The sequence below is a fragment of the Galeopterus variegatus genome, unplaced genomic scaffold (assembly GCF_000696425.1).
Source record: "Galeopterus variegatus unplaced genomic scaffold, G_variegatus-3.0.2 Scaffold68, whole genome shotgun sequence".
Lineage (NCBI taxonomy): Eukaryota > Metazoa > Chordata > Mammalia > Dermoptera > Cynocephalidae > Galeopterus > Galeopterus variegatus.
The window spans coordinates 882,608-909,706 of NW_007726179.1; the positions used below are offsets into that span (position 1 = coordinate 882,608).

General features: G+C 35.3%; 1 protein-coding gene across 1 annotated transcript in view; it reads left to right on the forward strand.

Annotated features, from left to right (window-relative positions):
- The window catches only part of LOC103594396 (receptor-type tyrosine-protein phosphatase kappa), a gene marked incomplete at its 3' end in the record, with an annotated part of 459,087 nt that overhangs the window by 102,208 nt on the left and 329,780 nt on the right, over positions 1-27,099 (forward strand). The window contains exon 2 of the mRNA XM_008577608.1: positions 18,085-18,207. Within this exon, the coding sequence (XP_008575830.1) occupies positions 18,085-18,207 (123 nt within the window). The remainder of the gene's footprint in view (positions 1-18,084; positions 18,208-27,099) is intronic.

The following is a 27,099-nucleotide window of genomic DNA, read 5'->3' on the forward strand; positions in this document are numbered from 1 at the left end:
TTTTTTTTTTTTTTTTTTTTTTTTTTTTTTTTGTCTTTTGTCTTTTTTCCGTGTCCAGCAACGGATCGCAACCCTCAGTGTTGCCCCCGTACCGGACCGGGGACCGGCAACGGGATCGCAAGCCTCGGCGTTGCTCCCGCGCCTCGCTCAGCCAGTGAGCGGGAGCCGGTCTGTATGTGGGATCCGAACCCTCGGACGGGAGCGCCACCGCGCTTCCCAAGCGGCGCACTATCCAGTGCACCACCGGGCCGGCCCAAGTATGACTTGTCTTTACTTAGTAAATATCTACTGAATGATATGAATGTTCTCATTTGACTTTTTAAGTTTTTCCATCTACTCTGGAAAGAATAGATATATAACACCTTTATTATAAGATAAAAGAACTCATGGTAAGAAATTTGAAAAATACAAAGAAGGTTATAGTCCTACAAGTCTGAAAGAAATATTGCTAAAATAGTTTGCTCTATCCTCTAAGTCTTTTTTGTATGTACATGTGTATGTGTGCATATATATGTTTTTGTGTATCCATATGTTCTCTGTTAATTTTTATTCTAAAAGAAAGCCAAGACAACATCAAATATGTAAGCTGCTTTTAATTTTTTAAAAAAGATAATGACTACAAATTTATAGTTTCATTGTATTTCCCCCAATGTCTTGGAAAAGTGAAAGCACCTATATATCATTGTACCAGTAGTAGTTCTGGTTTTGAACCTTGATTAGTTCAGACCTTCTCTAACTCTCACCTATACTATTGCAATCAATTCTTCAAGTCTTGCCGTCCTCTTTGTGTGTCGTCCTCTACAATCCATCCTTTATACTACTGCTAATGTGGTCCTTTTGAAACACAAATCTCACTGGTGTCTTTTGTTTGTAAGGGGAGTTCCCAATACTCAGCATGGCATAAAAGCCAGTTGTCGGTGAATGATATTGACCGCTCCTGCTCTTTTCTTAGCATTCCCTCTTAAACGTGATACTGCTCACAAACAGAGTTTGTGGAGCTGTAGTCATGCTGCTTTTGTACCTGCTGTTTCCTTTGTCTGTTAGTCTTCCTTCTAAACTTAGTTCATATACCAGATTTTCTGTGAACTCTTTGTTGACCATCTAGGTATAGTGGTTATTAATCACTTATCCTTTGCTATCTGGACGCGTGGTGCATATTTCTTGTGTTGTGATTATTTACTTATATTTCTCCAGCCCCTTTTATGACAGCCACTTCTTTGTCTCTATATCCCCCAAATCTAGTGTAGTACTGGTACTTCAATAGATGTTTATTGAATTGAGTTCTTTACTGCTATCTAGTTTCAGTGAGCTCCGATGACACCTACAATTACCAGCCCCAAACATTTGATCCTAATCATCACATATTTAGCACTACCAAGTTTTTTTTTTTAAATCATTTATGGAAGACTGGAATTTTTTATCTTATATTTTCAGTAATTTTGAATTGCTGTTTATTTAAGCCTTCCTATGTGTTGTGTATCCTGCTGGATTCACACAAGTTACTGTGATTGAGCAAATAAACGTTGAGAATCTTTTATAGAGGGGGATTTAATGTTATTGTGATCATAACATTTGTTGGATTAGGGTCATTTTTCATGCCATTATCTTAACAAGTCTCATCTGCTGCCTCTTGGGTTAGATGCCTTTACTCCAGCCTGTTCTCTTAGAAGACAAGGGGACTTGACAAATAGACATTATCCTCAAGAGTCATCTCTGCCAAAGTGCTTTGTGGGAGTGATTTGTGAGAATATACATATATATATTATTTTCTCACTGTATGTCTGGAATAGCACTTTTTTCACTACTGAAATAAGAATATGCCTTTTTTCTGTTTATTAAAATAATACTTTACTATTACTCATTAAAAGGAAGAGCTTTCTTTAATTGTGGTGATTGTCTTATGGCCTTAGAAACTAAGTGTGATGAAAACCAAAATTCTTAGAGAATCACCTCTTTTCCTTTTAATTTTCACACAGAAGCCTTCCCATTGGAGAATTCTAAGGTTGTTGGGGAGGAAGTTTAGAAGTGGACCTGCAGATTAGATCTGACTGTGTTTTCTGCCAAGTTGTGCCAAACCTTGTATTATGTGAGCAAGTGAGCATAAATTTTAAAAATTTATTAAGGAAAAAACAAGATTACCAGGTTTACTAACAGTCGCCTAATCTAGACCATGTGCAAATGAATAATCCCTGCCATGTCCTCCTTCTGCTGAATGTCATCAGTTCTCCAGTTGCTTTTGTTTTTTAGGTGGATTGAAAAGTGCACAAGCTTTGACATCAGATAGATACAAGTTTCAGTCTGACAGTTGTAGCTATGTGACCTTGGCCAAATCAGTGAACTGTTCTGCATCTCAGTTTTCTGAGCTGTAAAATGAGAACATTTTCACTGACCTTATTTTTAAATATTAAACGAAATCAAATATTTATATTAAATTAAATACTAAAATTTCATATTAAATGAAAATGGATATTGATATTTGTAAATATGAAATTAATATAAAATGACATAAAAATATTTGTAAATATTAAATGAAAGTACTATCTGCAGTGTCTGATATACAGTATGTGATTTAATAAACCACTTACGTTATTTTCTTTCTTTTTAAAAAATTGAATCTTTTCCTGAAGTGTTTGGTTTCTTATACTCTATACACTACATTTAGTAAAGCTGAGAAATGGCTTTATTGCCTTAGATCAATTGGACAGATCAGTAAAAGAACTAAGCTCCTCCAGAAGATGAGGTTTTAGAAATTAGTGGCAAAGCAATCTAATTTCTCACCTATTTGATTCATTTTTTAAAAATTAGGTGAATTACATACAATATCTGCTATCTTTAAATTCTTTTCACTTTGAGAAAATATTTAAGCGCCGTAGCAAAAAATATTTTAATAATTATATTGGCTGACAGAGACAAACTGAATAATAAACATTCCAGGGTGGTGTGTTATAGGGAAAGAAGAGTTGTACTAGAGGGGTCCTGGGATGGAGGCTTTCGGTCATTGACTAGGAGTCTGGGAATGTCAATTAACCTTAGAGAGTCTCAGGTGTGAAAAGAGGCCATGAATCCTTTCCTACCTGTTGATAGGGAGCTGATGGTGGTAAAATCTTGACGTTTCTTCTAGTTGTGAAACTTGAATACTAAGAGTTGGAGAAAATGTGGCCTTTTTTAATGAGCATTTGTTTTACTTAATATTACAGATATATTTAGTATGATTTAGCTCATGCCTTAGAGTTTGGGGAATATCAGTGGAATTTGTTACCCTATTTAGTCCTTAAAGCCTGAATGAGCCACTTTCATTTTTCTTTCAGTTGTGACCCATGAGACATCAGAATCCAGGTACTGTAGTTTCTGTTTTCTTTTAGTGACTTATTAACTTGTGCTAGTCTTCTTTATTTTTTGATCAGGGTTAAGTAAATAGGATGGAAAGAAAAAAATTAAGAAGTAGACATCAGTTTGAATAAGAAAAATAAACAGAAATGAAGCTTTATAAAGTTTTGTAAAGTTGGGTCAGTATAGGAGAGGAATCCTCATAAAGTGATCATTATAGGTGAGCTTCACATATATGCACCTGTAGACCTCCTACGTAACTAATCTAGATTGTGGTCTAGGTTAAAACAAAGTGACCTGCGCTTACTGATCCTAAAACTCCTTTCCAATTTTGAAGTTTAATGTTTGTATTACATCCAATAGGGTGTAGCCTTTGGGAAGATCTAAAAAGTGCCATGCCATTCCATCTGAATGTTGAGTGATTTCAAAGACCTCCTGAAGGAATACCATTGATATCCCATTCTTAAGATCAAGTATGTGAAAAATATCCAAGCAGATGGAAGAGAGGCCATCTGCCCTGAGACTCCAGAGGACATTCCTCTACTGGGTGGAGAATTGTACTCAGTAGGCTTGAGAATCTTTTGCAACTCCTCACATTTTTAAATTCTTTCATTTTAAATAAATGAGCATTTAGAGCAAGTGGAGCCCTGCATTTTCCTAGAAAACTGTGATGAACTTCATGGAGAAAAGGGACAAGTAAATGTTCTTTTATGCATTGGTCCGAGCAGCACGCTGAAGATAGACACTTCCAGATACCCTTGATATTTTACTCTTCTTTTGTAGGATTGCTCTGAACTCTGTTAGGAGTCAGTTTAGAATATCATTGCCTTGTCCTGCTGTAACAATATGTAGATTGGGTTTAAATACACTTACCATCCTTAAATAGCTGGTTCTAGTAAATTAAATGCCCTTTACTACTGAGGAAATAAATGGATTATAGATGCCGAAATAAACTGGGTTAAAAATATTTATTACACAAAGGAGATGCAAACTGAAAGAGGCATGTATCCTTGTTGCCCCAACAATTTCTCACTTACAATGGCATCTCTAAAAGGTTGTCCAAATTCCTGGTGTGGGCATGTAGACAGCTGAGTCATACAGCTGCTAAAATGAGACCATGCCTCCCTCCCCCTCTCTAAGAGAAGAAACAGGGAGAAAAGAGTGAAAGAGAACTAGTGCCAGAAGCTTACTTAAAATTCACTGGCGTAAGAAGCCTATGAGATTCCTGGGCCAAGAGGAAGCCATTACTTTACTATGTTGGAGTGTTTGGAACATGAAATCCATTTTTCCTAGGAGAACTCTTGTAATTGGCCATACTTTGTGCAAAAACATATCTTTTTTCTCTAGGGATCTCTCCTGTGCTCAGAATTTGTTGGCATGCCAGTGGTATCTGGCCTATGATTTGAGGCTGCTGTTTAGTCTGCATTTTGATTTGGTAATACCTGGCTTGCTTGTTGGCTACCTCAAGTCTTCTTCCTCTGAAGTGCTTGTTTCCATCCATGTGAAGAAAGTTTGGAAATGCCGGCTTTGCTTTTGGATTTAGAGACTGGCTTGGTGCCTGACTAGCAATGTGACCTTGAACAGATTATACAAGCTTTCTCTTGAAGAAATCTTAGTTTCTTCATCAATAAAACAGAAATAATAATAATGCCCATCTATTTAGGTTGTCGTGAGGATTAAGTGAATTACTTTATAGAAAGTACTTAGAACAGCGCCTGACATGTCGTAGCCACTCTGTTGTCACTGGATGCTGTTAATACTACTGCTGCTGTTTCTTGTATTGCTGTTTCTTTCTCTGCCATAGAGATGTGTATTTCTGTTACTTGTTCTGGCACTATTACAGCTTCTACCACTACTCTTACTTTTTACTTAAAAAATATCCTCTTTTGGAAGTGGCACTGAAGATGGATGGAGAAAGATATTAATCTACCAATAAATTCACACTCCAGCTAATCGGAAGAATACTAGTAAAATAACACCTGTTCAATATCACTATTAATGATATTGTTTTAGAAATTCTTATGGATTTTATTAATTACATACACATACAAAGGAGAACAAACAGCATTGTTTAGACATTATCAATCTACTGTAAAATTAGTAGATTTTGGTCATTAGCAAAATGATCAGATACTGCAAATTTTCAAAAAGTGGTAGTTTTTCTAAATGTAATCAATAAAAAATAAGAGCGTATAATGTGGGAAAGCCTAGAAAGAAATGCAAACCAAAATATTAGCACTTATTATCTCTGGCGGTAATATGTATGATCTTTTCAATTAAAAAAAGCTATTGTTTATTTAGTACTTACTATGTGCCGTAAACTGTGTTAAATATTTTTCGTATTTTAAAAATAACTGTTGGCTTTACACTTCGTTTGTATTCTGACCAAATATTTTCATTAATCTCCTTTGAGATACATAAAACCTTTCTGAGTTTTGTTTCTGAATTCTAATGCATCTAAAGGTTGTAATTGTAAAACTGCATTCCAAGTAGCACATATTGTAATTTACTGCTGCTTATATCTGCTTGAAGCTGTCAATATTTGGAGAATAGATTTGATCATAGGACCGAGGTAAAACTGCTCTCAATTTAGAAGTGAAAACTTTTAAAAGCCCCTTCTCCTTTCTCTGTGTGAAAATATATATTTATGTTTTCTGTGTATAGTGTATCACAATAATGTTGCCTAGTTTACAATAATGTTGACTAGTTTAGTTCTGACTTTTCTCTGAGGTAACATTGAAATGTAGAGAAAGTGTCATATGCCCAACACCGTGGGTCTTTGGAGAGCTTTACTTTGCATCTGAAAGGTCTAAGGGGAGCCTGTTCATTTGCTTTTTATGGAGGCTGTGGTTGTGATTGTGATTATAAATTTAAGGCTGGGAAGGAAGTTTTACCACTTGGCCTAGCCTCAGCCAAGTTAGTGATTGGGCAGAAAGTCAATTTTCCTGCGCATAATCACTTACCCTGCAGTTCCCTTCCCCTGTGACATCTAGACCAGTGTTTTATAAAAAGTCTTACTCTTTGACTCACCCTTGGAGGTGTAATTAATGCCATTGAGTCAGATGCAGTGGCCTTTCACTTACTGAGCTCTTAAGGTCTTTAAAGAAATCAAATACTCCAGTTCGGAATTGCATCTAGTAGACGTCGCCACAGCTTGGTGCAAGGCCATACGACAGGTCACTAACTTTTAACGATTTTTAATGTTTTTGGGAGAAATACTATTTCTTGGAAACATTATCACGTTATTGCCAATATCTCTACAGCAAGAAGTCTTTTTGTCTATTTTACAAGATGCTCAGAATACATGAAAAACCTCTCAATATGAAACATAGCTAATCCCTTTTATGGATTACTAATGGGGAGTAGGGGTGTACTGCAGAATCCTATAAATGGATCATTCTCATCTTTTGGGGATATTTACTTGTAGACCTGGTTACAGCAGGGAAGGGATTTCTAACCTCACACATTTCTGCATGGCGGCTCTTCCCCGTTTGGAGGTTTAAAGCCTGCTGAAGAAGAATCTGAATGCCTCTTCTCTGCCTTCTATGCATCTGCAGGCAGTTCTTAAAGTGATACAACTTTATACACGTCATGGTTTTCATGTGCAGTTTGCTAGTCATTCCTTTGCCACTTAGATTGAGCAGCTCACAAACTCCACTATCCAGTCCATCTAGGCCTTATCTTAGGGGTCTCTGATGCCCACCCATCACCCTCATAGACCCTTCGAGCTCTTAGTCTTTAACACTGTTCTTTCTCCTCCTGCCTAAAGTCTCTTCTGTTCCTTCCTCAAGAGATAATTTCATTCCCGTGGGTTTCTGTCACCTATTTTCTATAATGCAACAGTCCTTTTTCCTGTTATTACTCACTCTGTAGAGCATTTCATGAAAGAATCTTAGTCAAATACATACAGTTACTTGGAGTATCAGCTAATTGCTTATCTATACCATGATTTTCATGTCTTACTTTCTCTAGTCCCACTTCTTCCATGCACCATCTTGATCTAAGTAAAGCCTATGGTAACATCCAAACTGTAGACTAAAATCTCCATACTCATATCATAATCACAAATGTAGACTTAATCACAATACTGAGAGATGAAAGGAGGGATTAGGAAGGGACTTGACTTTAGAAGATATTTTCCTACTTCTGCTAATACATTTAACATATGATTTCACTAGTTGATTTTATTATATTCCACTAATTGAATAGATTTTATTTTACTAATGTCAGGTTAGTAGTAAAAATATTGAATTAAATAGTGTTATGAGTAATAGTAGCTAGATAGTCACAGTCATGGTTGAAGCATTTTATATGGAAATATGTGTATGACTGTATTCTCTGGCAAAGTTAGAAACCCATCCTTTGCAGATGAAGCAGCATCAGAAATGCTTTTGACGTATTTAACTCACTATTACACCTTAATCTATTTTGCATTCTGTTTGTGTCTTTGGATTAGGCCTGAAGTTACTGAAATGATAAAAGGATGGTAAGTTATGTTATTAGATGTTGAGAGAATACTAGGAAGTTATTCTCAAAGCCATTCTTTTAGATCATTTTATTTTTGGTTGACTTACAATGCTATTGGTATAATCAGTCTTATCTTGAATAGTTTGTCATAACGTATTACTTCTCATAAGTAGTTTCCCTGTGTTTGTTTTCTCAGTCTGCTAAACAGCTAGCAGAAACAGTTGGTGGCTAGGGAAGGATGCTTTTGTATCACTCATCTCGTATGAAACTTTCCCTTTCCCATTTGTGCTCTTGTTTCAACATTTCTTCACGTCTGTACTATCTTTAGATCTTTTTATTCCCTTAGCATTTGGCTAAATAATTGCTAGATTCTGTGTTGTTTTTTAAATATACTTCACCAGTTGATAATATTGAATATTTAGATTCCCCACATGAATTAACTGTTATAGTATCTTGCATTAGTCCAAAGTTTGCGGGTATATGTGCAAGTAATTTTACTGTTAGTGCCCTTCAAACTTGAAGGCAGTCCTGTTGTCTTTGGGTGCCATTGAAAAGACCCATAAATATTTTTTTGGGGGGTGAGGGTAGTAGCCCTAGCTTGTATTTTAGGACTCAGGACTGCACATATCCCAACATTTATTTATGTAGAGTAGATTTCTGGAAGTAAAAATGCTGGATCACAAAGCAAGTGCATTAAAAACTTTCCTAAAGAAAACCAAACTGCCCTCAAAAAAAGAAAGTGCCAATTGCCCTGTATTATTACCCCATCTCTGGTCAACATATTATCAGTCCTTTGAGTTTGTGCAAATGGTATGGACAAACCTCTCATTTTTGTAGCAATGTGCCCTTAATTGAATAGAGAGGATGAGAGACTTTTCTTAAGTTCATTGAGACATTTAGCAGGCAATTTGTTTTTACTAACTACTTGCCAGATTGGCTTTGTCAGCAACATATAGTAGTAATGTATTTTATTTTATCTATTTTTAGAGATTTCAAAATTTCAAAGTATAAGCTATGGGTTGAGGTGGGAAGTGAGACATGAAATTTATCATACTTCACGAGGGATACCAGAGTCAAAATGTTATCTTCATACTGCCACTGCTTTTATTATTCAGATTTTATTTGCCAGCTTCTCTCCCCCCATATTTGAAATTAAAAACTTCTTAATATGTTTGCCTTTTCTCAGTAAACCTAAAAATTTGGTAGATTTAAAGTTGGTAATTATGTTTTAGAACAAGAGTTGGAGAGAAAATTTAAGAATATTGAATAAATCGGTAATAATGCTTCAGCCAGTCATCTACATTGGGTGAAACCAGGATATCTCAAGTGCGTAGATATTTTCATACCTACCATTCTGGGGAACCATGAAACCCTGATCTGCTGGAGTGTGCAACAAAAGAAAGTTAACCTTATATCTCTATTAAATTATTCTTCCTGCCCCAGACCTCTGTTCTGTACTGAGTCATTTTTTGTAGTTTTGAAATTTTTTGTATTTTTTACATTTTAAGAGTTCTACTGGGAAGAAGAGTCAGTGGTGGCATCTATTTCTGACATATTTCTGAATTTATTATTACATAGCTGCTTTATCTTTTCAGAAAAGCTTAGGAGTAACGGGGTATTGGAAGTTCATCTTCCGTTTTCTAATCCTCCAAATTATTGATCATTTTACATTTAAAATTTCATGTAAATATAAAACCATAATAAGATCACCTACTTGTTTCCTACATGAAAATTCTAACTTATCGATTACTTAAATGTACATAGCACAGCTTCTAACGTCATAGGATATTGTAAAATGATTTTTAAATGAATTGGCACAACATTCCTAAGTAGTAGTTGGAAGTAGAGATGGGAAAGTGAAGTCAAATTATTTCTTTCTTGGTATAGAAATGAGAAAATGAAGACACAAGCAGATCTGAATTTTGATGAGGCCCAGTCCAAAACCTTATTTACCATTTTCCCACTAAAGATTCTTTCCGTTAGGTTAGAATGGCCATTTACTCACATGTCACTTAAATGTCTGTGTGTAGCAGTGCTTTTTGCAACTTGAAGAATCTTTATTTTATGTGCCCATTCCACTAAATGTTAACCATATGCAGTCTCCTGAGAGAGGAACTTTGAGGAGAAAGTTACTGTTCTTCAGGCTTCAGCATTCATTTGGTCAGAAGTTACACTTTTAAAGGTTATAGTGAAAGTCTCACCCAAACTTTGGTTAAAGCTCAGAATGATTCCTTATGAGAAAAGGGACAAAGGTTTGTGACAACAAGATCTCTGATGTCATTCAACATCAACATAACTTATATTTGCTTGTGTTTGTGTGAGTGGCTTGTTTTCTGTGGACCAAATAGAAGGCCACACTGACTTTAAATCATGCTTAGAATGAGAAGAGTAGATGATTACATCCTGAAGTGATGATGATATCCAATTTTCTTTTTCTAAGTAAAAAAAAATTGCAGAAAACTCCTTACTCTGAAGAATGTGTTTTTAGAATTTTCAACAACCCAAACTTTGTCCTGTAAACCTTCTACATTAACCAAGTCTAGAAATATTCTATAGGAAAGGGGTTTCATAGTAATGAAAATATGGAAAGATAGTTTTTTTTTTTAAACTTGGTTATCTGTTAGTTTGACATATATTTCAAAGTCTTACAAACTGAATTGTTGACCTTCTTAAAATGTAATTGAGTACATTTAAGATTCCTTTGCCAATCTGATATAAAACTTTAAATTCAAAGCTTCAAACCGGATCTTTGCCCTTTCTCTTGGAGGCTGGGTCATGGAATTCTGTTTTACATGGCTTCAGCCTTTCACAAAACTCCCTTCATAAATGAATAAATGAAAAATGATCAATCACCCATCATGCTTGAGCTGAGTCAGGAGCAAGTAAGTGCTGACATAAGCGAGTATGTGCCTGCTATGGGTGAAGTGGGACTCACAGTAATCCCTCCACGAGAAACAAAATAATACTAAGAAATGTTTAAATGTGAGCTTGGGTGGTTTCCAATTTTACCAAAATGTAAATATGGCTTCAGTTGGTAATTTTATTTTTCACTCCATTTACTCTCTATTACTTTGTTCAGTGGGTTTCTCTAGATTGTGTATCTAACGTTAAGTAAAAAAAATGAGAATTTACTGGAATAGTTAACAGGATAAAAAAATAGGAAAAGAAACTTGGGTAAATACACTCACTAATGATCTTTTAAAAACACCTGGGTTCTTACCGTGCAGTTAGTATGAACACTGCTGCAAAAATTGTCAGAACAAAGTTGCTTTTAATTTATTTTAATGTTTTTTATTTTAATATGTTTAAAAATAGAAAAGCCCCTTGTTTATATATGTTTTGGGGGAGACGAGGTGAAAAGTGAAGGTTGCCAAGCAAGAGTGATAGGAAAGTATTATGATTATACAAATTTTCAGACTTAAGTCATCCTAATTGAATAAAATTATTTGTGGAAATTATTAGTTAACCAGCTAGGTTTTTATATCTCTTTCCAATAAAAACCCTTTCCTGTCTGAGGCATCAAGGATGCCTGAGAGACTTTGACATGTGATGTAGTTCAAAGTTTACTACATTTTATCCTCAAAGATGGAGCACCACCATGCCATCACATGGGTGGAATGGGGAATGTGCTCTCTATTAGGTAATATCTTGAGGCTGTGCCCATTACAGGTGCTGTCCTGGATGATTCTGGAAACGTCTAGTTCTGCCTCATTTTGAGGAGCCATTTAGTGTAGTGGTAAAGAGTAAAGAACATGTCGTGCTGAGGCTGAGTTCCTGGCTCTGATATTTTCTTGCTCGGTGACCCTGGGCAATTTTTATTTTTTCTACTGTGAGGTTTTTTTTTTTTACTAATAAGTTCCTTTTACATTTTGATAAACCTCTTTTTATCTGTGAAATCATGTCTATGGCTATTTGGCATGTAATCATCCATTAGCCTCATAATGAGGTTGGATGAAGTCACATATATACTGTCAGGGCTGCCTGGGTCTCAGGAGCTTATTTTTGGATCCTGACTTGTGCCCAAGACCTGAAAATTAGATACAGAGATTTGGATTGCTCACACCTGTCTTCTGGATCCTCTTCTCCAATAACATGTAATCACATGTATTTGAGATAAAGGATTGCTGGTCTTTTAAAACAATGTATTTAATTCCCTGATTCACACAACTACTCTTCATTTTATTTCATTTATGGAAAGAGTGCTGAACTAGTGACCCATAGTAGGAGATGATTTGCATGCACGTATGCATGCAATCACAAGGTAAAATGTACCCTTTGTGGTCTCACAAGTTTGAAGCCTTTGGACTAGAGGACCTTGAAAGCCTCTCTAGCTGTCTCATACTTTCACTTTGACTTATATTGCTGTCCCACCTGGCAGCTGATTTGGTTTCAGGTGTAGTACCATCATTCAGACTCCATTTCTGGCTCAGTTTCCCAGTGGTGGCCTGTTCCTAGTCATCCCGATACATGGCAAAGAAAATTGAGTAATATGTAGATGATGCAGAAATTGAAGACCCTTGGTTGTATGCTTTTAACTAGACTATGTTCTACATATAGTTAGATCTGAACCAGGGGTTGGTGAACTATGGCCCATTGGCCAAATCCAGCCTGTGGGCTCTTTCATAATTAAAGTTTTATTCTACTACAGCCATGCATTTGGTAGGTATTCTCTGTGATTCCTTTCTTGTTACAATGACAAGAGTTGTGTAGTTGTGACAGAAATGGTATGGCCCACAAAGCCTAAAATACTCACTAATTGGATTTTTACAGATTTACAGTTTGCTGATTCCTGATCTAAAGAAAGGCATTTCCTAACTGTTTGAAAGTATATCTGATGAGTGTTTGGGGAGGACTGGCTTGGTAATACTGCGTTTGTGTAAACTCCCTTTAGTCTTTCTGGGTAAATTAGATGGAAACCATGTTTCTCTTTCATTTAGGCTGTAGCTGTTAAATATGTGCATAGGTTACATCTGTGTAGCACTTACAACAGAAAAACGGTGAGGTGGAACATGAAAAAATGAGTGCTTTTAAAAAAATGTTGAGTGTTAGGAACTTTACATGCATTATGACTAATCCTCACACTGCTGTACTGTAGTTATTAGTATCTTGATTTTACTGGGGAGGAAACTGAAGCTCAAAGAAGTAAAATAGCAAAGCTATTACTTAGCCATCCTTCTATGCTGTGTCTAGATATGCTGTCTCTCTTTCTACCTTCTGAGTGGTGTGTGCCAGTTCCTTAAAATTCCTTAAGTCTTATTGATTAAGGGATAGGAAATGTTCATATTGCTTCTCTTCAAAAATGGGGAGGAGTGAAATTGGACTGATTATTCCATTCTGGTTAATTCAGTCTTATTGAAGGACTATTATTCAGTTGGAGTATAGCATTTGTGTCAAATCATAGACATTTGAATTGAAGTCTTATCAGCAAAATAATCATGGATTATACATATTAAACATGTATTCTCGGCTACTGATAGAACTCTAGGGATGAATACTTAGATAATTAATGGGTGTGTTTGAAATGGGTTCTTCTCTTATCATTAAGAGTGATTTCTACCTATCAATAAATGATGGGTCTGGGTTGCTGCAAAGTGTCTCAAGTTTCTTTTTCTTTATGAAGGAGCTAGCCTCAAATATTTTAAAACACTAATTAACTACAAGCAAGGCGAAAGATTTTTTTTTTCCTGGAGCTGAAGTGATTATCTTTTACAGAACTCTTATAAAAATTTTTTTAGTTTTCTTGCAGTAGAGATCCTCTTCGGTATTGAACCAGAGCAATATATTATGACCAGTGACTCATACATATGTTCTTAAAGACATTCGTTCTTTGCATCTACTTGGATTTTTTTCCTATTTTAATTTCAGTACTTAAACTGAGAAAAAGTGTTGCTTGTCCTTAGAGCAGATGCAAACAACCAACACATTGATCATGGTATGTCAGTTCCTATTTTGTACCTTCAATATTTTCAGAAGTGTAGAGTTAAAAAGGGGGAAAAAAAAATCTATGACAATATCCCAGTATAGTACAGAGGAAATTCAAAGTTTATTTATTTCTACACTTTTCCCAATAAGGTGTTCTTCTGGGAATAAGCTGTATTTACTCTGATTATAAATGGAACCACATTTAAGATAGTCAGTAGAATAAGTTCCTTTTTAGATTTTTAATTTTTTTGTAAAATATGTTGGCTTTTTTGTAGTGAGTTTTGGACATTATACCAGTAAATTTATATTACAGTTTCTGATTAGCATATATGAAGACGACCTATTCAGAGTTAAACTCAGTACTCCATGTGTCCTATGACATGTATTAATCTTTCTGTATGTCCAAAATGGAAGAACGTTCATCCCAAAGTTGATGATTACTTAAATCAGGAAATTTGTGTATCACAGCTTAATTCACAATTGAAGAAGGGTAATTTATCCATTTTTGAGGGTCATCAAACAACTGTGCTAAGGACTGAACATGCCAACATACTTTGTCCAGGACTTTCCTCTTACTTTTTAAAACCCTATTTATTCCACATGATTTAAGAAAATCAAAAGAAAACAGTCTGTATCTTTAGGCAAATGAAGCTTTTTACAAACAGTAAAGAAACACAAGAGATAGTTCTGTTTGTTTCTTGCTATTAAGCTCAGTCAGAAAATTAAGAATATGTAGGTACCTTGGAGGGGACAATGTGGAAAATTCTAGTACAATATCATTTAGAAGAATGGCCTGTCCAGTGTCCTCCTGACTTTTTATTTTCCTCTTTGTTTAAATAAACCTGACCTTGGATTTTCTTAAAAAGTTTGATTTCAACTGAAAGTGTCTCTTATTTCTATGCTTTTTCATGGAGCTGCTACTCCTGTTTAAAGAAGCACTCATGAATCTCTCTGAATGCTAAATGTTTAAGCAACATAGTTTTGGGGGCCAGGTCTTTTTTTGTTGTTGGTACCTAATATTACTTAGCACCAATTATTTTAGTGAGCAGCTTAGGAATGGAAAGAAATTCTGGCAACTCTAAGTCGGTTTGATTTTTATTTTCAGGTGAACAGGTTGCAAAGCCCTTAAGTGGCTTGCCGTAGAAGAAGCAGGCCATTACTGTGATAGATCTATTCCTTAGCTGATTGATTGGCATGGAGGAATTAGAAATCTGTGAAAAGCTCTTCAGAAGTGATTTTCTTCCAAAGGTCAAGGAACTGTGGTCACCATTTCTCTAGCATGATTTGCAGCTACTCATTGTAGCCTTATCACCAGTAGCAAATGCAGCTGAAAATGGAAGATGTTTCCTTGATCATTTTTCTTCCCTCCTGCCTGACTAAATTTCTTAAATACCAATTCAGTATTGCCTCCTTCTTTTCTGCCATCCAGCTCAGTGAAACTTTAAATTCGTGACCTATGTTTTCATTTATGACTTGGAACCCTGCTGTGATAGTTCCCTTTTAAATAGATTGTAATACTGTACACAGAGATGTTTTGAACTCAGGAACAAGTGTATAGAGGACTATGTTATTATAGGACACATTGTGTTTAGGGATTTCTAGTGAGTCTTAAATGGTCAGTAGAGATTGTATATGGTGGAATTAACTCAAGATATATGATGTGTTCTGTGTTGTAAGGTTGAACCGAATCATCTACCTCCATTTCCCCCCATCCCTCTTTTAACTCTTCATCGCTGCTAGAGTTACTATCATTTTTTAATATGGCTTGAATTGTGTCGTACACGTGGGTAATTGTTTCAATACAACTGTAGAATAAAACCTAAACTCCTTTTTATGACACTTCAAATTTTTCATATTTAGTTTTGTTTCTGTCTTCCCATAAAAATCTTTTATGTTCATTATACAAAATTATTCAAGATTCCCCAACATATCATATTCCGTTAGACTTTTATGTCTTTACTTTTGTGTTTCCTCTTATTTCAATCCTGTTTTTGTTCTGACTTTTCTCTGCTTGGCACATCCTTACTCATCTTCACTTGGAGTAACTTGATGAACCTTCCCTAATCATGCCAGGTGTAGGGTAGCCAATTCTTTAGAGTTCTTCAGGATTCGATCATACCGTTATTATCCCATGTAACACACTGTACTTATTTATATGTGAGGGCACTTCAAAAAGGTCATAGAAAAATAGAAGTGAAAGATAATGTGAATCCTTCCAAGACCCTTTTGAAGACCCTTAATATATACCCCCCATAGTCTGTTTCATTTATCAATGCATGATTTTTATTTTTATTATTTTATTTCCTGTTATCTACTCCAGTACAGTGTTAATCCTTAACCTTGAAATACAAACTTTTTTACAAAAAGGTCTGTAAAAACCTTTACCAAAGACTTATTGGTATGCTGTATATGTGGTAAATAGACATGTACCTCTTGGATTAGAACTTACTGTAAACTGTACATTAAACATTCATCTTTCAAAAACTTTTTTACTAAAGTCAAGTACACCAGTAACAATTTTCAAGACTCTTGACACATTTCTGATATGGCAGTGATGTGTAACAAATAGCAGGGGCTGACCCACTTCTTCTGTACAGCTACTCCTTGTTGTTATTGCTAATCAGAAACCTGGAGTCTAAAATTAACAGTGGCTATGAAGGAAAGCAATTAAGATCATTTGTCTTCCCAATGAGTCAATGCAGATTCCACTGGTAGTTTACATTTATATACAGAGGGCAGTCACGCTATTTTAAGGGGTAATATTCCCCTCCCCGCACCTGTGTTGCAAAGCCCTAATTTTAGGGTTGTGATAGCAGATTATGTTTTGAGAAAAACTTTCCCCTTGCTATATGAAGATGCATTTCCTAGCAACCTCTTTTCATTGATTAATTTTAAATTAAAGAGTACATCATTTTTCATGACAACATTTATAAAAAGGCTATTTTAAGCATATTTGAAAGACTATTAAGCTTTCAAGCCGCTGGAGTTTGGTTATCTTAAAGGATTTGGTGCAGTCATAAGAGTGATTCAAGGATATACCCAACATATTCTGCTTTTGGAAATGGTATTAGGGCTATAATGTCTTCTGGACATCTCTGATCTTGGCTGGTTTGCCTGTGACAGTGGCTCATTGGTGAGGAATGTAACTCATTCATATGCAAACTTTTGGTGAGGAAAGTGAATTCACTTTTTCTTGTCAACTGAGCTAACTTACCAGCACCTCCCCCCCCCCCCCCCCCCCCCCCCCCCTTTATAAATAAGAATTTATAGGTTTGAAGTCTATCACCCTTCTTTAGCCTGTTGCTTGGACAGAAAATTTGCTGAGTTTCTTCATGAAAATCCCCATGGAAATCAAACAAACAAGCTATTTGAAAGGAGACCAGTTATTGGATTTTTTCATTAAACCCATCACTAGATTTTCATTAGTTCTAACCCATTTTCTTTCAAGATTATACATACAGGCCAGTTCTTATTTTCATGATTTGAATAAACTAAATATGTTGAGTTATGCATGCCTGTTATTTATAGCTCAAGAAGCAAAAGTAATCATTCTACTTATGCCATACAATTACCCCTGAAAATCAAGCCAGGAAAAAATGACTGGTGTAGGGGAGAAAGGCTATCTTCATTTTAAAAACAGGTTATTAAATAAAGTGAAAGTGGTGATAGCGATTATAGGCTAATTTGATCAGTTTTGTGCTTCAGGTTTTCCCCTTCTTTTAAATCATGATTGTTGTATGTAAGTAATCTAAAGTATGGAAGAGTATATCACAGTCCTCAAACACTTTAGATCCTGTGAAGCTTTAAATGTTTCATTTGCTATTATGAGTAGATTTCAAAGAGTTCTTTTAAAGCAAGGAATTTGGTAAGACTTAAACATTAACTTCATCTTTTTGAACTTGCATTACGAAAAAAAGACAATTTTCAATCTTTTACTTCCTCTCCCTCCCCACTAAAGTTGTGAAAAACTATTTAGACTCCAGGTGATTTGTATATTTTGGGAAAATCCTAACTATACATGGTTTTTTTTTTTTTGGCTGCTGGTATGGGGATCCAAAACCTTGACCCAGGTGTTACATCACCACACTCTAACCAATTGAGCTAACCAGCCAGCCTGTTATTTTTAATAATCCAAAGTCTGAGCTTCAGCTTTCCTTCTGAGGCTCAAACTAGTTTCTTATTCAAACCGAAGGTACTTTCTTTTTATGTGAAATTTTAAAGAGAATAGGGATAAACAGGATTACCATTTATTTTTAAAATTATGAGTACCACATTACATATTTTAATATACTGTTTACTTCCTGAGCACTTTCTCCATTTTAAGAAAATCTGTTTCAAATGTAACAGTAGTCCTCTTTTCCCTTCTAGGTGGCTGTACTTTTGATGATGGTCCAGGGGCCTGTGATTATCACCAGGATCTATATGATGACTTTGAATGGGTCCACGTTAGTGCTCAAGAGCCTCATTATCTTCCACCTGAGATGCCTCAAGGTGAGAATGATTCTGTTTACTCAGTGTTTGGGGAATAGCTTTGGAATATGTCGCATTTTCTTATTTTAGGTATAACAACAATAGTTTAATTCTTATAATAAGCTAATTTATTGTACTCCTGGACCACACCTAAGAGCACTGAAGTATTCTTTGCCTTCCCTTTAATAACTTTCTATAATCCTATGTTCTTCAAGAATGCTGACTATACCTTTTTTATGTCAGCCTTTGATGGGGAAAAATGAGTATTAAAGGGTTTGGTTTTTTTTTTTTTTTTCTGTTTAATAAAACATCAAAATGACAAACCAAAAACTAAAAAAGCTAAAGAAAGCAAAACAAGTTCTTTCAAAAAATCTTTAACATGGGATCAACTCATTTGGTAGCTATCCAATTAATTTAAACAGGTGTGATCCACTGAGATTTGTGAGGAGAGACGTTGTCTCCCAATGACCATGAGCTCCTAGGGGGCAGCCTAGAAATGGTCAAATGCAGGTCTTTTCTGCACAAACTGTAGAGAAATAGGGCTGAGACCTGTTTATTCTCTACTCAGACCTTGTTATATCCTTTGATTTTGGTTTTAAGCTATTTGAGTTGTTTTCTCTTACTTGTGAAAAAACGTATTAGCATAAGATATCAATATCTACGTACCATTTTATACAAAATTGGACTAATATTTGTGCTTCAATTTTACATATTAATTTGGATCTAATTCCAAGTTCTATGCATATAGATTTAGCAGTAACTTATTAAAGTGTAAAAATTGGGCTAGTCAGTTAGCTTAGTTGGTTAGAGTGCAGTCTTGTAACACCAAGATCAAGGGTTCAGTTCCTCATTCTGGCCAGCCACCAAAAGAAAAATAAGTTTAAAACTTGAAAATGTAAACAGGAATTTAAAAGTACAACACTAAAGAGAACAAACTATTTGCTTTCCAATATTTAGAAAGAAAAAACAAAATAAGTATAGTACATAATTATATATTATATATAATCACATATATAACACAGTAAATAATCATTCTATTATTATGGTACGTAATCATGAATTGTGCTTATTGCCTATTACTAATAATTTAGGTTTTAATGTGTTTTTTCAGTATTTTATTAAAATTATTTATAATTTTTCTACAAATTCAGAAAGTCCTTTTTAAAATGAGTGTGCATTTTAGATATGACAATTTTAGACATAGTCACTGGAGGTGAAAATGTCAATTCCTGTGATTGAAGAGAGAAATCTTTATCAGTAGAGTTCCTGAACTTGCTAATTAATGATTTTAGAACAAAAAAGAAGTAAAAACATCAACAATGAACAACAACATACCAGAAGTACACAAAGCAAATAAAACAAAACCTAAAGGTTACATATTCAAATTTTGATCTGTAAATGAATACAGTAAATATATCCTTTGGAAAGTGTTTTATTGGCCCATCTCTGACGTGTTCTTTGATAGTACAATGAGTTGAATCTGCTTTTAATTTTAAATTGTCACTTTCCACGGCTGAGCAGGCAGGTGGTTATTTCTGAGGCTGAAATGAGCCATGATTTTCTTTGCAGAGGAATAAATTCGTACTATATAGTTTTGACACCTTTTGCTTTGCACATTTGACCCCTGCATTGTCACCAGACTCATTTAGTTTTGTGCATAAGTTTGTATTTTTCTTTCAAAAGTACATAATGTTATTTTCCTGGCACATCTTAATTTGAGAAACTGCAGTAATTTTTCACCAGAATTTTCTCCGTGGTATATTTAGACTGAATTTTTTTTTTTTTTTTTTTTGTCTTTTTTCGTGACCGGCAACGGATCGCAACCCTCAGTGTCGCGCCTGTCCCGGACCGGGACCGGCCACGGGATCGCAACCCTCGGTGTTGCTCCCACACCTTGCTCAGCCAGTGAGCAGCCGGTTCTGTATGTGGGATCCGAACCCTCAGCGGGAGCGCCTCCGCGCTCCTAAGCGGCGTACTGTAGCAGTGCGCCACCGGGCCGGCCCTAGACTGAATTTTTTATTTAAAATTAAAGGGGGGTGGGCTGGATGCACACATTTTGAATGTTTATCATCAGAGAATAATCAGAAAGATGTTGATTTATGGAAATGTTACCATTGCTAATTACCACTGATGGTGGGTAATGAATAGCTGAAGAGATACTGCTCAGATGACCTTGTTGGCTCACCTTTGATGAATAGTGTAATCGGTGGTTACAGGACAGGATGATATGCACAGAGAATGAAAGTGTTTGAAATTCAGCCATGTCTTCCAATTAATAGGACATTAAGTAATTAATCATGCAGAGGAGTGAAAAAGGTCACGGCTACTTTATTTTTGCTGAATGTAACTGTATTTATACTCTTCTGAGAGATGAGAGAAAGCACTCACATGTATTTTCTTCTTTTATTCTCCTCTTTTCATAACAGATACTACTTTTTCCCCCATTTTCCTTCTGATAGTCCTTTAAAGTGCTGACAACATTATCTGCTCATAAATTGGCAAAAAGGAGACATTTAGATTTATCCTATTAAAGTTTTACGAATGATCATTTTATTTTCAAATAAATAGGGTAGGCATGCTTACTTTTTTATTTACTTAGAAAAAACAAACAACAAAATAAACAAAAATACCCAAACACGTGGCAACTCTAGAGTAGGAAGTCTCGCTCTCTAATGCAAGCTTGTTAATGACCTCCATGCAGCACTTACTGTTGATTGGCTTCTGTTTATTTGATCGTTTTGGACTGGAAGCCAAGAGGGAGAAAAGAAGGATGGGGTGAATAAATAGACTTAGAATAAAAGAAGAATGAAGATGGGTAGGAGAGAAGAATAGAGAAAAGAAGAAAATTATTTCTCTTTGTGGGAAGGTACAGTGCTATTAATAGTTGCTTAAAATGTTCTGTAGCAGCTCCTAGCCCCACATAACACTTTTGTCAGGTTACAGTGTTGATGACTGAAAGGTCTGCTAAATATTTTAAAAATATCATGCAAAAGAATGAGTCCTTCATAAGAAAGTCCTAATGGCCAAAATCATATGAAAATATGAGTTCCTACTCAACTCAGTCATCAAGGAAATGCAAATTAAAGCCACAGTGAGAAGCTACTACAAAATCAGTGGAAGGATGAACATCATAATTTGAAGTGCTGGTGAGAATGTGGAGCAAATGAAACCCTCATATGCTACTGTCAGAGTATAAATCTGTGCAACCACTTTGTACAACCAAATTACTAGCAAATCCATACTTGAATAAAAGCCTAGCAGAACTGAATACACATGTTCACCAAAAGACACACACAAGAATGTTTACAGCATCAGCACTTGTAATAATCGCAAGCTGGAAATAACTCAAGTGTCTCTCATCAGTGCAATGGATAAATAAATGGTGATATATTCATTTAATGGAATATTACATCACAATGTAAATGAACAGACTATTGCTGTATATAACAATATGGATGAATTTCACAAACATAATGTTAAGGGAAAGAAACTAGACACAAAAGAGTATGTACTATATTCTCTTAATATAAATTTCAAAAACTGGCCAAACTAATTGATGATGTTAGAAGTTAGGGTATTATTTACTTGCAGGAGAGACTGGAGATGGGTGATGGTTAGTGCCTGTAAGATGGCATGAAGGAGGCTTTTGGATGCTGGTTAATATTCTGTTTTCAGATGGTGTTTTCATAGATATGCTCAAACTGTAAAAAAATCACTGAGCTGTATAATGGTGAGTTGTGTACTTTTCTGTACATGCTAATAAAAATCGACAGAAAAACAAATAACCAGGGCTCATCAGGATACTATCAAGAAACTATAATAATAACTAAAATGTGATAGATTACAATAAAAGATATATAATGGGAGACCACAAATGGATATAAACTCTTATTTTCCCACCATCCTGGATCCCTTATCCCACACTAAAATATGCTGTGTTCTTTGACATCTTTGGGTCTTTGTGTGTTCTCTTTTGTTTGAGTGGGAAAAACGCATACTGTCTTTCTTCTATACTCTTACTCAGCAACAATCACAATCACAAAAATGAACTTCTGTAACCAAGTGTATGGAAATTTCTCACCACTAGCAAATGAGCAAGCAGTTTTCCAGTGGACAACAGGCTTGGTGTCCTCTATCAAAATTCAGTGCCAACACTATCCACCTGGAAATAGGGTCAGATCCCACAGTCGGGCTCAGCCCCCAAGACTGTCCCAACTTTAGATGCCAGTTGCAAGTTCAGGTCTCAGGAACTTCTGACCAACCAGCTATAAATCAGGGTTCCCACAACCCCCTCCTTGGGTTCTATTAGTTTGAGTGGCTTAGAAAACTCAAGTAAACATGCACTTGCGTTTACCAGTTTATTATAAAGGATATTACAAAGGATATAGACGAAGAGATGCAGAGGGCCAGTTATGGGGAAGGGGCTTAGATTATTGGCAAGCCACCTTCCAGGAACCTCCATGTGTTCACCTATCCTGAAGCTCTCCAAACCCCGTGTTCTTAGGTTTTAATGGAAGTTTCATTACATACGCATGATTTTGAAGTATGGACAACCATGTAGAAAAGTGATTTGACAAAAAGAGTATGATCTACACTAACAGACTGGGTGGGGAAACCCAGCAGGACCTATTTGTTCAGGTTCTTTGCAGCATTCCTCCCTCCTGGGTATGGGGTGGGTCCCCTCCTAAAATGGGAGTCTTATTGCCTACAATTAGCTAAGATAGGTCAGAGAATTTCCTGGTTCAGAGAGAAAAAGGAGCAGGTGAAAGGAGGGCAGGAGAAGGTCAGGAACTGTGGATGAAAACCAATATATAAACATCCTAATATCATATCTTCCCTCTGTTTAGACATTTCTTCATAAATTATCTATTTGCCAAATTCCTACCCATTCTCACTATGGCTACCCAAGTTCTATCTGCTTTGAGCTGATTTTTCTGATTGGCTTGGAACTCTTATATTTCTTCTATCCTCATATCCAAATGTGCTCCCCACTGTACTTTGTACATATTTCAGTTGCAGCTGTTATTATAGTATCATTTTCTATGTGTCCTTCTCTCCACTAGGCTGTAATGTCTTCATGAGCCATGAGCATATGTTTTCATCTTTGATTTTCCAAGACACTGTTTCATTTTACTTTGACAAAAATGCCTACTTCTATAATGTAGGGTTTAAAATACTTGGGTCAAAGGTGAAACAACAAAATTTTTTTCTCCTTTTAGAAAATTAATCGAATTAAAGAAAAATTTCCCAAACATTATGTTGAGTTGAAATTTTTATGTAATTAGACCTTCACATAATTATTAATATCCAGCTTTGCCTATATAAATATCACCTATTTATTTTGGATATGTTTAAATATTATTAATACTACTGAGAGAGTTCCATTTTTGTGTTTCTTTTACTTCATTTATTTTGTCCTTTATTTGTCAAATTAATCCCAATCTTCTACTCCTCAAAAATTTGTTATATGAAAACAACCAACAAACAAAAAAAACAACCAAAACAAAACCCATAGAGAATGAGACATGTTGGGTGGAACTAGAAATTGTTCTTTGATCTCAAGTACATCTGTGCCCATGACTTTGTTTTCATGAATTCATTTGACCATTTTAATATGTGTTCTGTCCTAGATCCAAGAGTAGGGATAGTGATTGACATCTCAGTACATTTATCTTTCACTGTAACAGCTTTTTCTATTTAACAGGTTTTTATAAAATGACTAATTGAATTTTAAAGTCTCTGGAGTATCCATTTGACAGTATTTAAAATTATGACTACATTGTATCCCACCTTCAATCTGGTACTTTTCACTGATAATAATGTAAATCACTGTACAACATTTTTTGTTTAAAGTGCACACGCTGTATATACAGTACAAATTAAGAGCCCTCTCTTATTAAATTGATTTGAAGATTGATGTAAGAAACTGTTTCCTCTCTTCTATAAAACTTAGCGAGGTGTGATTCAATAGTTTAAGGCCCTACTAAATCCCAATTCTACACCATTGTCAAGCCCCCAAAGTAAAATTTGGAAAGCAAATTAGATTACACAGAGAAGGAAGAGGAAAGACCAATGCTGTTAAGAAATGTGCCTTTATATTAACTTGTTACTTTTAGGAGTATGTCTCTTTTTTTTTTCTTACATTTTAAACATGAGTTATTATCCAGGTTGTTAAAATAAGGTTTGCCTTCTTTAAATATTTGTTTTGGAGAGATTCAATGGGATTGCGTATACAGTAGGGAGTGTACATGGGTCACACGATTTTGTACCTGGCTTTTTCTGATAGTGTGATGTAGTGAAAATTAAATAAAATATTATTATTCACAATTTGCATATGATAACTTAGCTGATATTTTACCTATAAATGTTTTCAACTTAATAATACAAGTTTCTTAGGTTTATAAAAGAAGATTTAGTTATAATTTATTAAAATAATATTTTGTATATGTGTAACACATTTTAACACATCTGAGAAGAAATTTCAAGGGAGTTTTTGTGTCCACTTACCATTTCTAACCTACAGTCTCTCTGGGAACAGCAATCACTCGTTAAAATTAGTGGTTAACTTTGCCTAATATTTTCATCACCCTATTATAGACAATTCATAATAAAGCATATTTTACAAAGTCATAACTGCCAAAAATCTCAGATAGTTGAATTAACAGAATTATTTGACAGCAAATCTGCCAGAGACAAAACATGGCAGAGAGCAGTAGAATAAAGGTAGGTACACATAATGTTGGTAAAGAGACATCGAGTTGCTAATACTATGGCTAGTTTTCTGTTAGAAGATAGAGAAAATCAGGGCAAAATGTTTACTTATTTATTTATTTTGCCATCTAGTTAGCATTATCTCTTAAAACAACCAAAGGTGGTATATGTGTGAACATATATGATTGTCCTAGGGGAACTGAGAGATGGGGTTGTAGTAGGGAGAAGAAGGGAAGGGAGAAAAGAAGGAGAGAAGGAGAAAGGATAAGAAAGTGGCTTACCATCAGTTCACTAACAGATGGGAAAACCTCTAAGTATTGGATACAGGTGTTAGATTCTAAGGAGCCTGAAAAACACAGAAATTTAAAGGTGGAAGGCTATGTATTGTTTAATGATTTTGAGATATCTTTTTAAAACAATAGTATTTTAAAAAAACAATATTTTCCAGTACTCAGATGTGTGAAATCAATAAAAAGGAATTAACCATCCTAGAACCTACTAGCTTTGTAACTCCATACATCTCTGTCCTTACCCCTTCCTCTCCATTACCCCAGCTCCTTCAGGGTGGCTTCTGTGAAAAATAGAGATGTAAGGCTCCAAGGAACAGTTTGAAAGGAATGATTTTGCAAACTCAAGCACTTTCAGATAAGCATCTCTGAAATGAAAGTACTACTATTAGCTACCACTTAGTGGTAACTTACTGAGTTTTACTGTACTAGGGACATGATATATGGTTTTAAATCCTCACCAGAACCCTACAGAATTGGTGAGATTTTAGAGATAAGTGGAGTAAATAACTTGCTTAAAGCTGCACAGGCACAGAATTTGAACTTAGGTCTGTCTAAAATCAAAGTTACTCTTGCCACATACCATCGTGCTTTATAATTGTAGTTGAGCCAAAACATTTTCTTGACATGGGCATGGACATTTAAATCCACTATATAATGAGCTATATAATTTATTCAGTTTAATCCACAATCATTTTCCACCACTTCATCTAAAATACCATCCCCCCACCCCCACCCCTGCCCAAATTTGAAAGCTTTAAATGACAGTTTCTTACTCTTCATGGGAAATGGAATCTGAGACTCACTGTTGATTAGAACTGCTCCTGAGCTTTAGGATTTCTTCCGTGATGTTCTCATTCCCTGGGGAGGAGCTTTGCCCTTTCTTTGATTTACCTGTATGTTATTTTTAGTTCTTTGATGAACAGTTGCTGAATGTGTGTCTAAGCAGACCTTTAGAAACACATATATTATCTGCTGTCTCATTAGAGCACGTATGGTAGAAGAAAAATTCATGGACCAAAGGAATCAGACTAAAATCCAGGTTTTGAAAATAATTTTAAGTCTTTGTTTGCAGTGGGATATTTTAGGATGAGAATTATGGGCTTATGTCAATGTGCTCCTCCAAACCATGTTATCATGTGTCTGTTGGTGTTTCTGCCCTCGTCACAAAGAAGACAGCTTACCACATTTGAGTTGCTTATTAAAAGCAGTTGGAGTTGGAGGCAGTGCAGGGTGAGAGAATGAAAAGGCTGTAATGGACTACTAGAATGGTGAGCCACTTAATGATGGCAGTTTTTAATGTAAGGACTATTTATTACCCTTGTGGACATAAATGCAGCATGAAGAATGTCTAAATTACAGTGGACAGAAATGGCATGCTGAGACAGGAATTTTTTCCCCTGATATTTCAGGTTTATAATGGATCTAAGTTAGATACGTCTCAATATATCTCTGGGGGAAAACAGCCTGGTAGTAAAAAAAAAAAAAAAAAAAAAAAAAAAAAAAAAGAAAAAATTAATATTGATGTCAATGCTAGAGAACTTCCAACCTCCTAAGTGAATTAGAGATAAGAATACAGAGTAATTTCAAAGACTATATAGTCACCTTTAACATATACCTTAAAATCAATACATAGTCCAAAGAAACAAAATTACTTTTCCTTGGGAGGAGTGTGACCGACAGTACAGTTATGACCTTATACTTTTCCTCTTTAAAATAAACTTGCCTCCTGATGCCTAGGGACTATCTCAGTTTAAAGGCTTATTATCTTTTGAACACAGGAAGGATGCCAGGGAAATAAATATACAAAAAAAAGCAACAAAAGGTAAGTAATTAGGGCTTATTTAAAAATAAGTATGATGTTAATGCTCTCAACTAGTTAATATAAGAAGTCTAGAGCTATGTTTATATATTA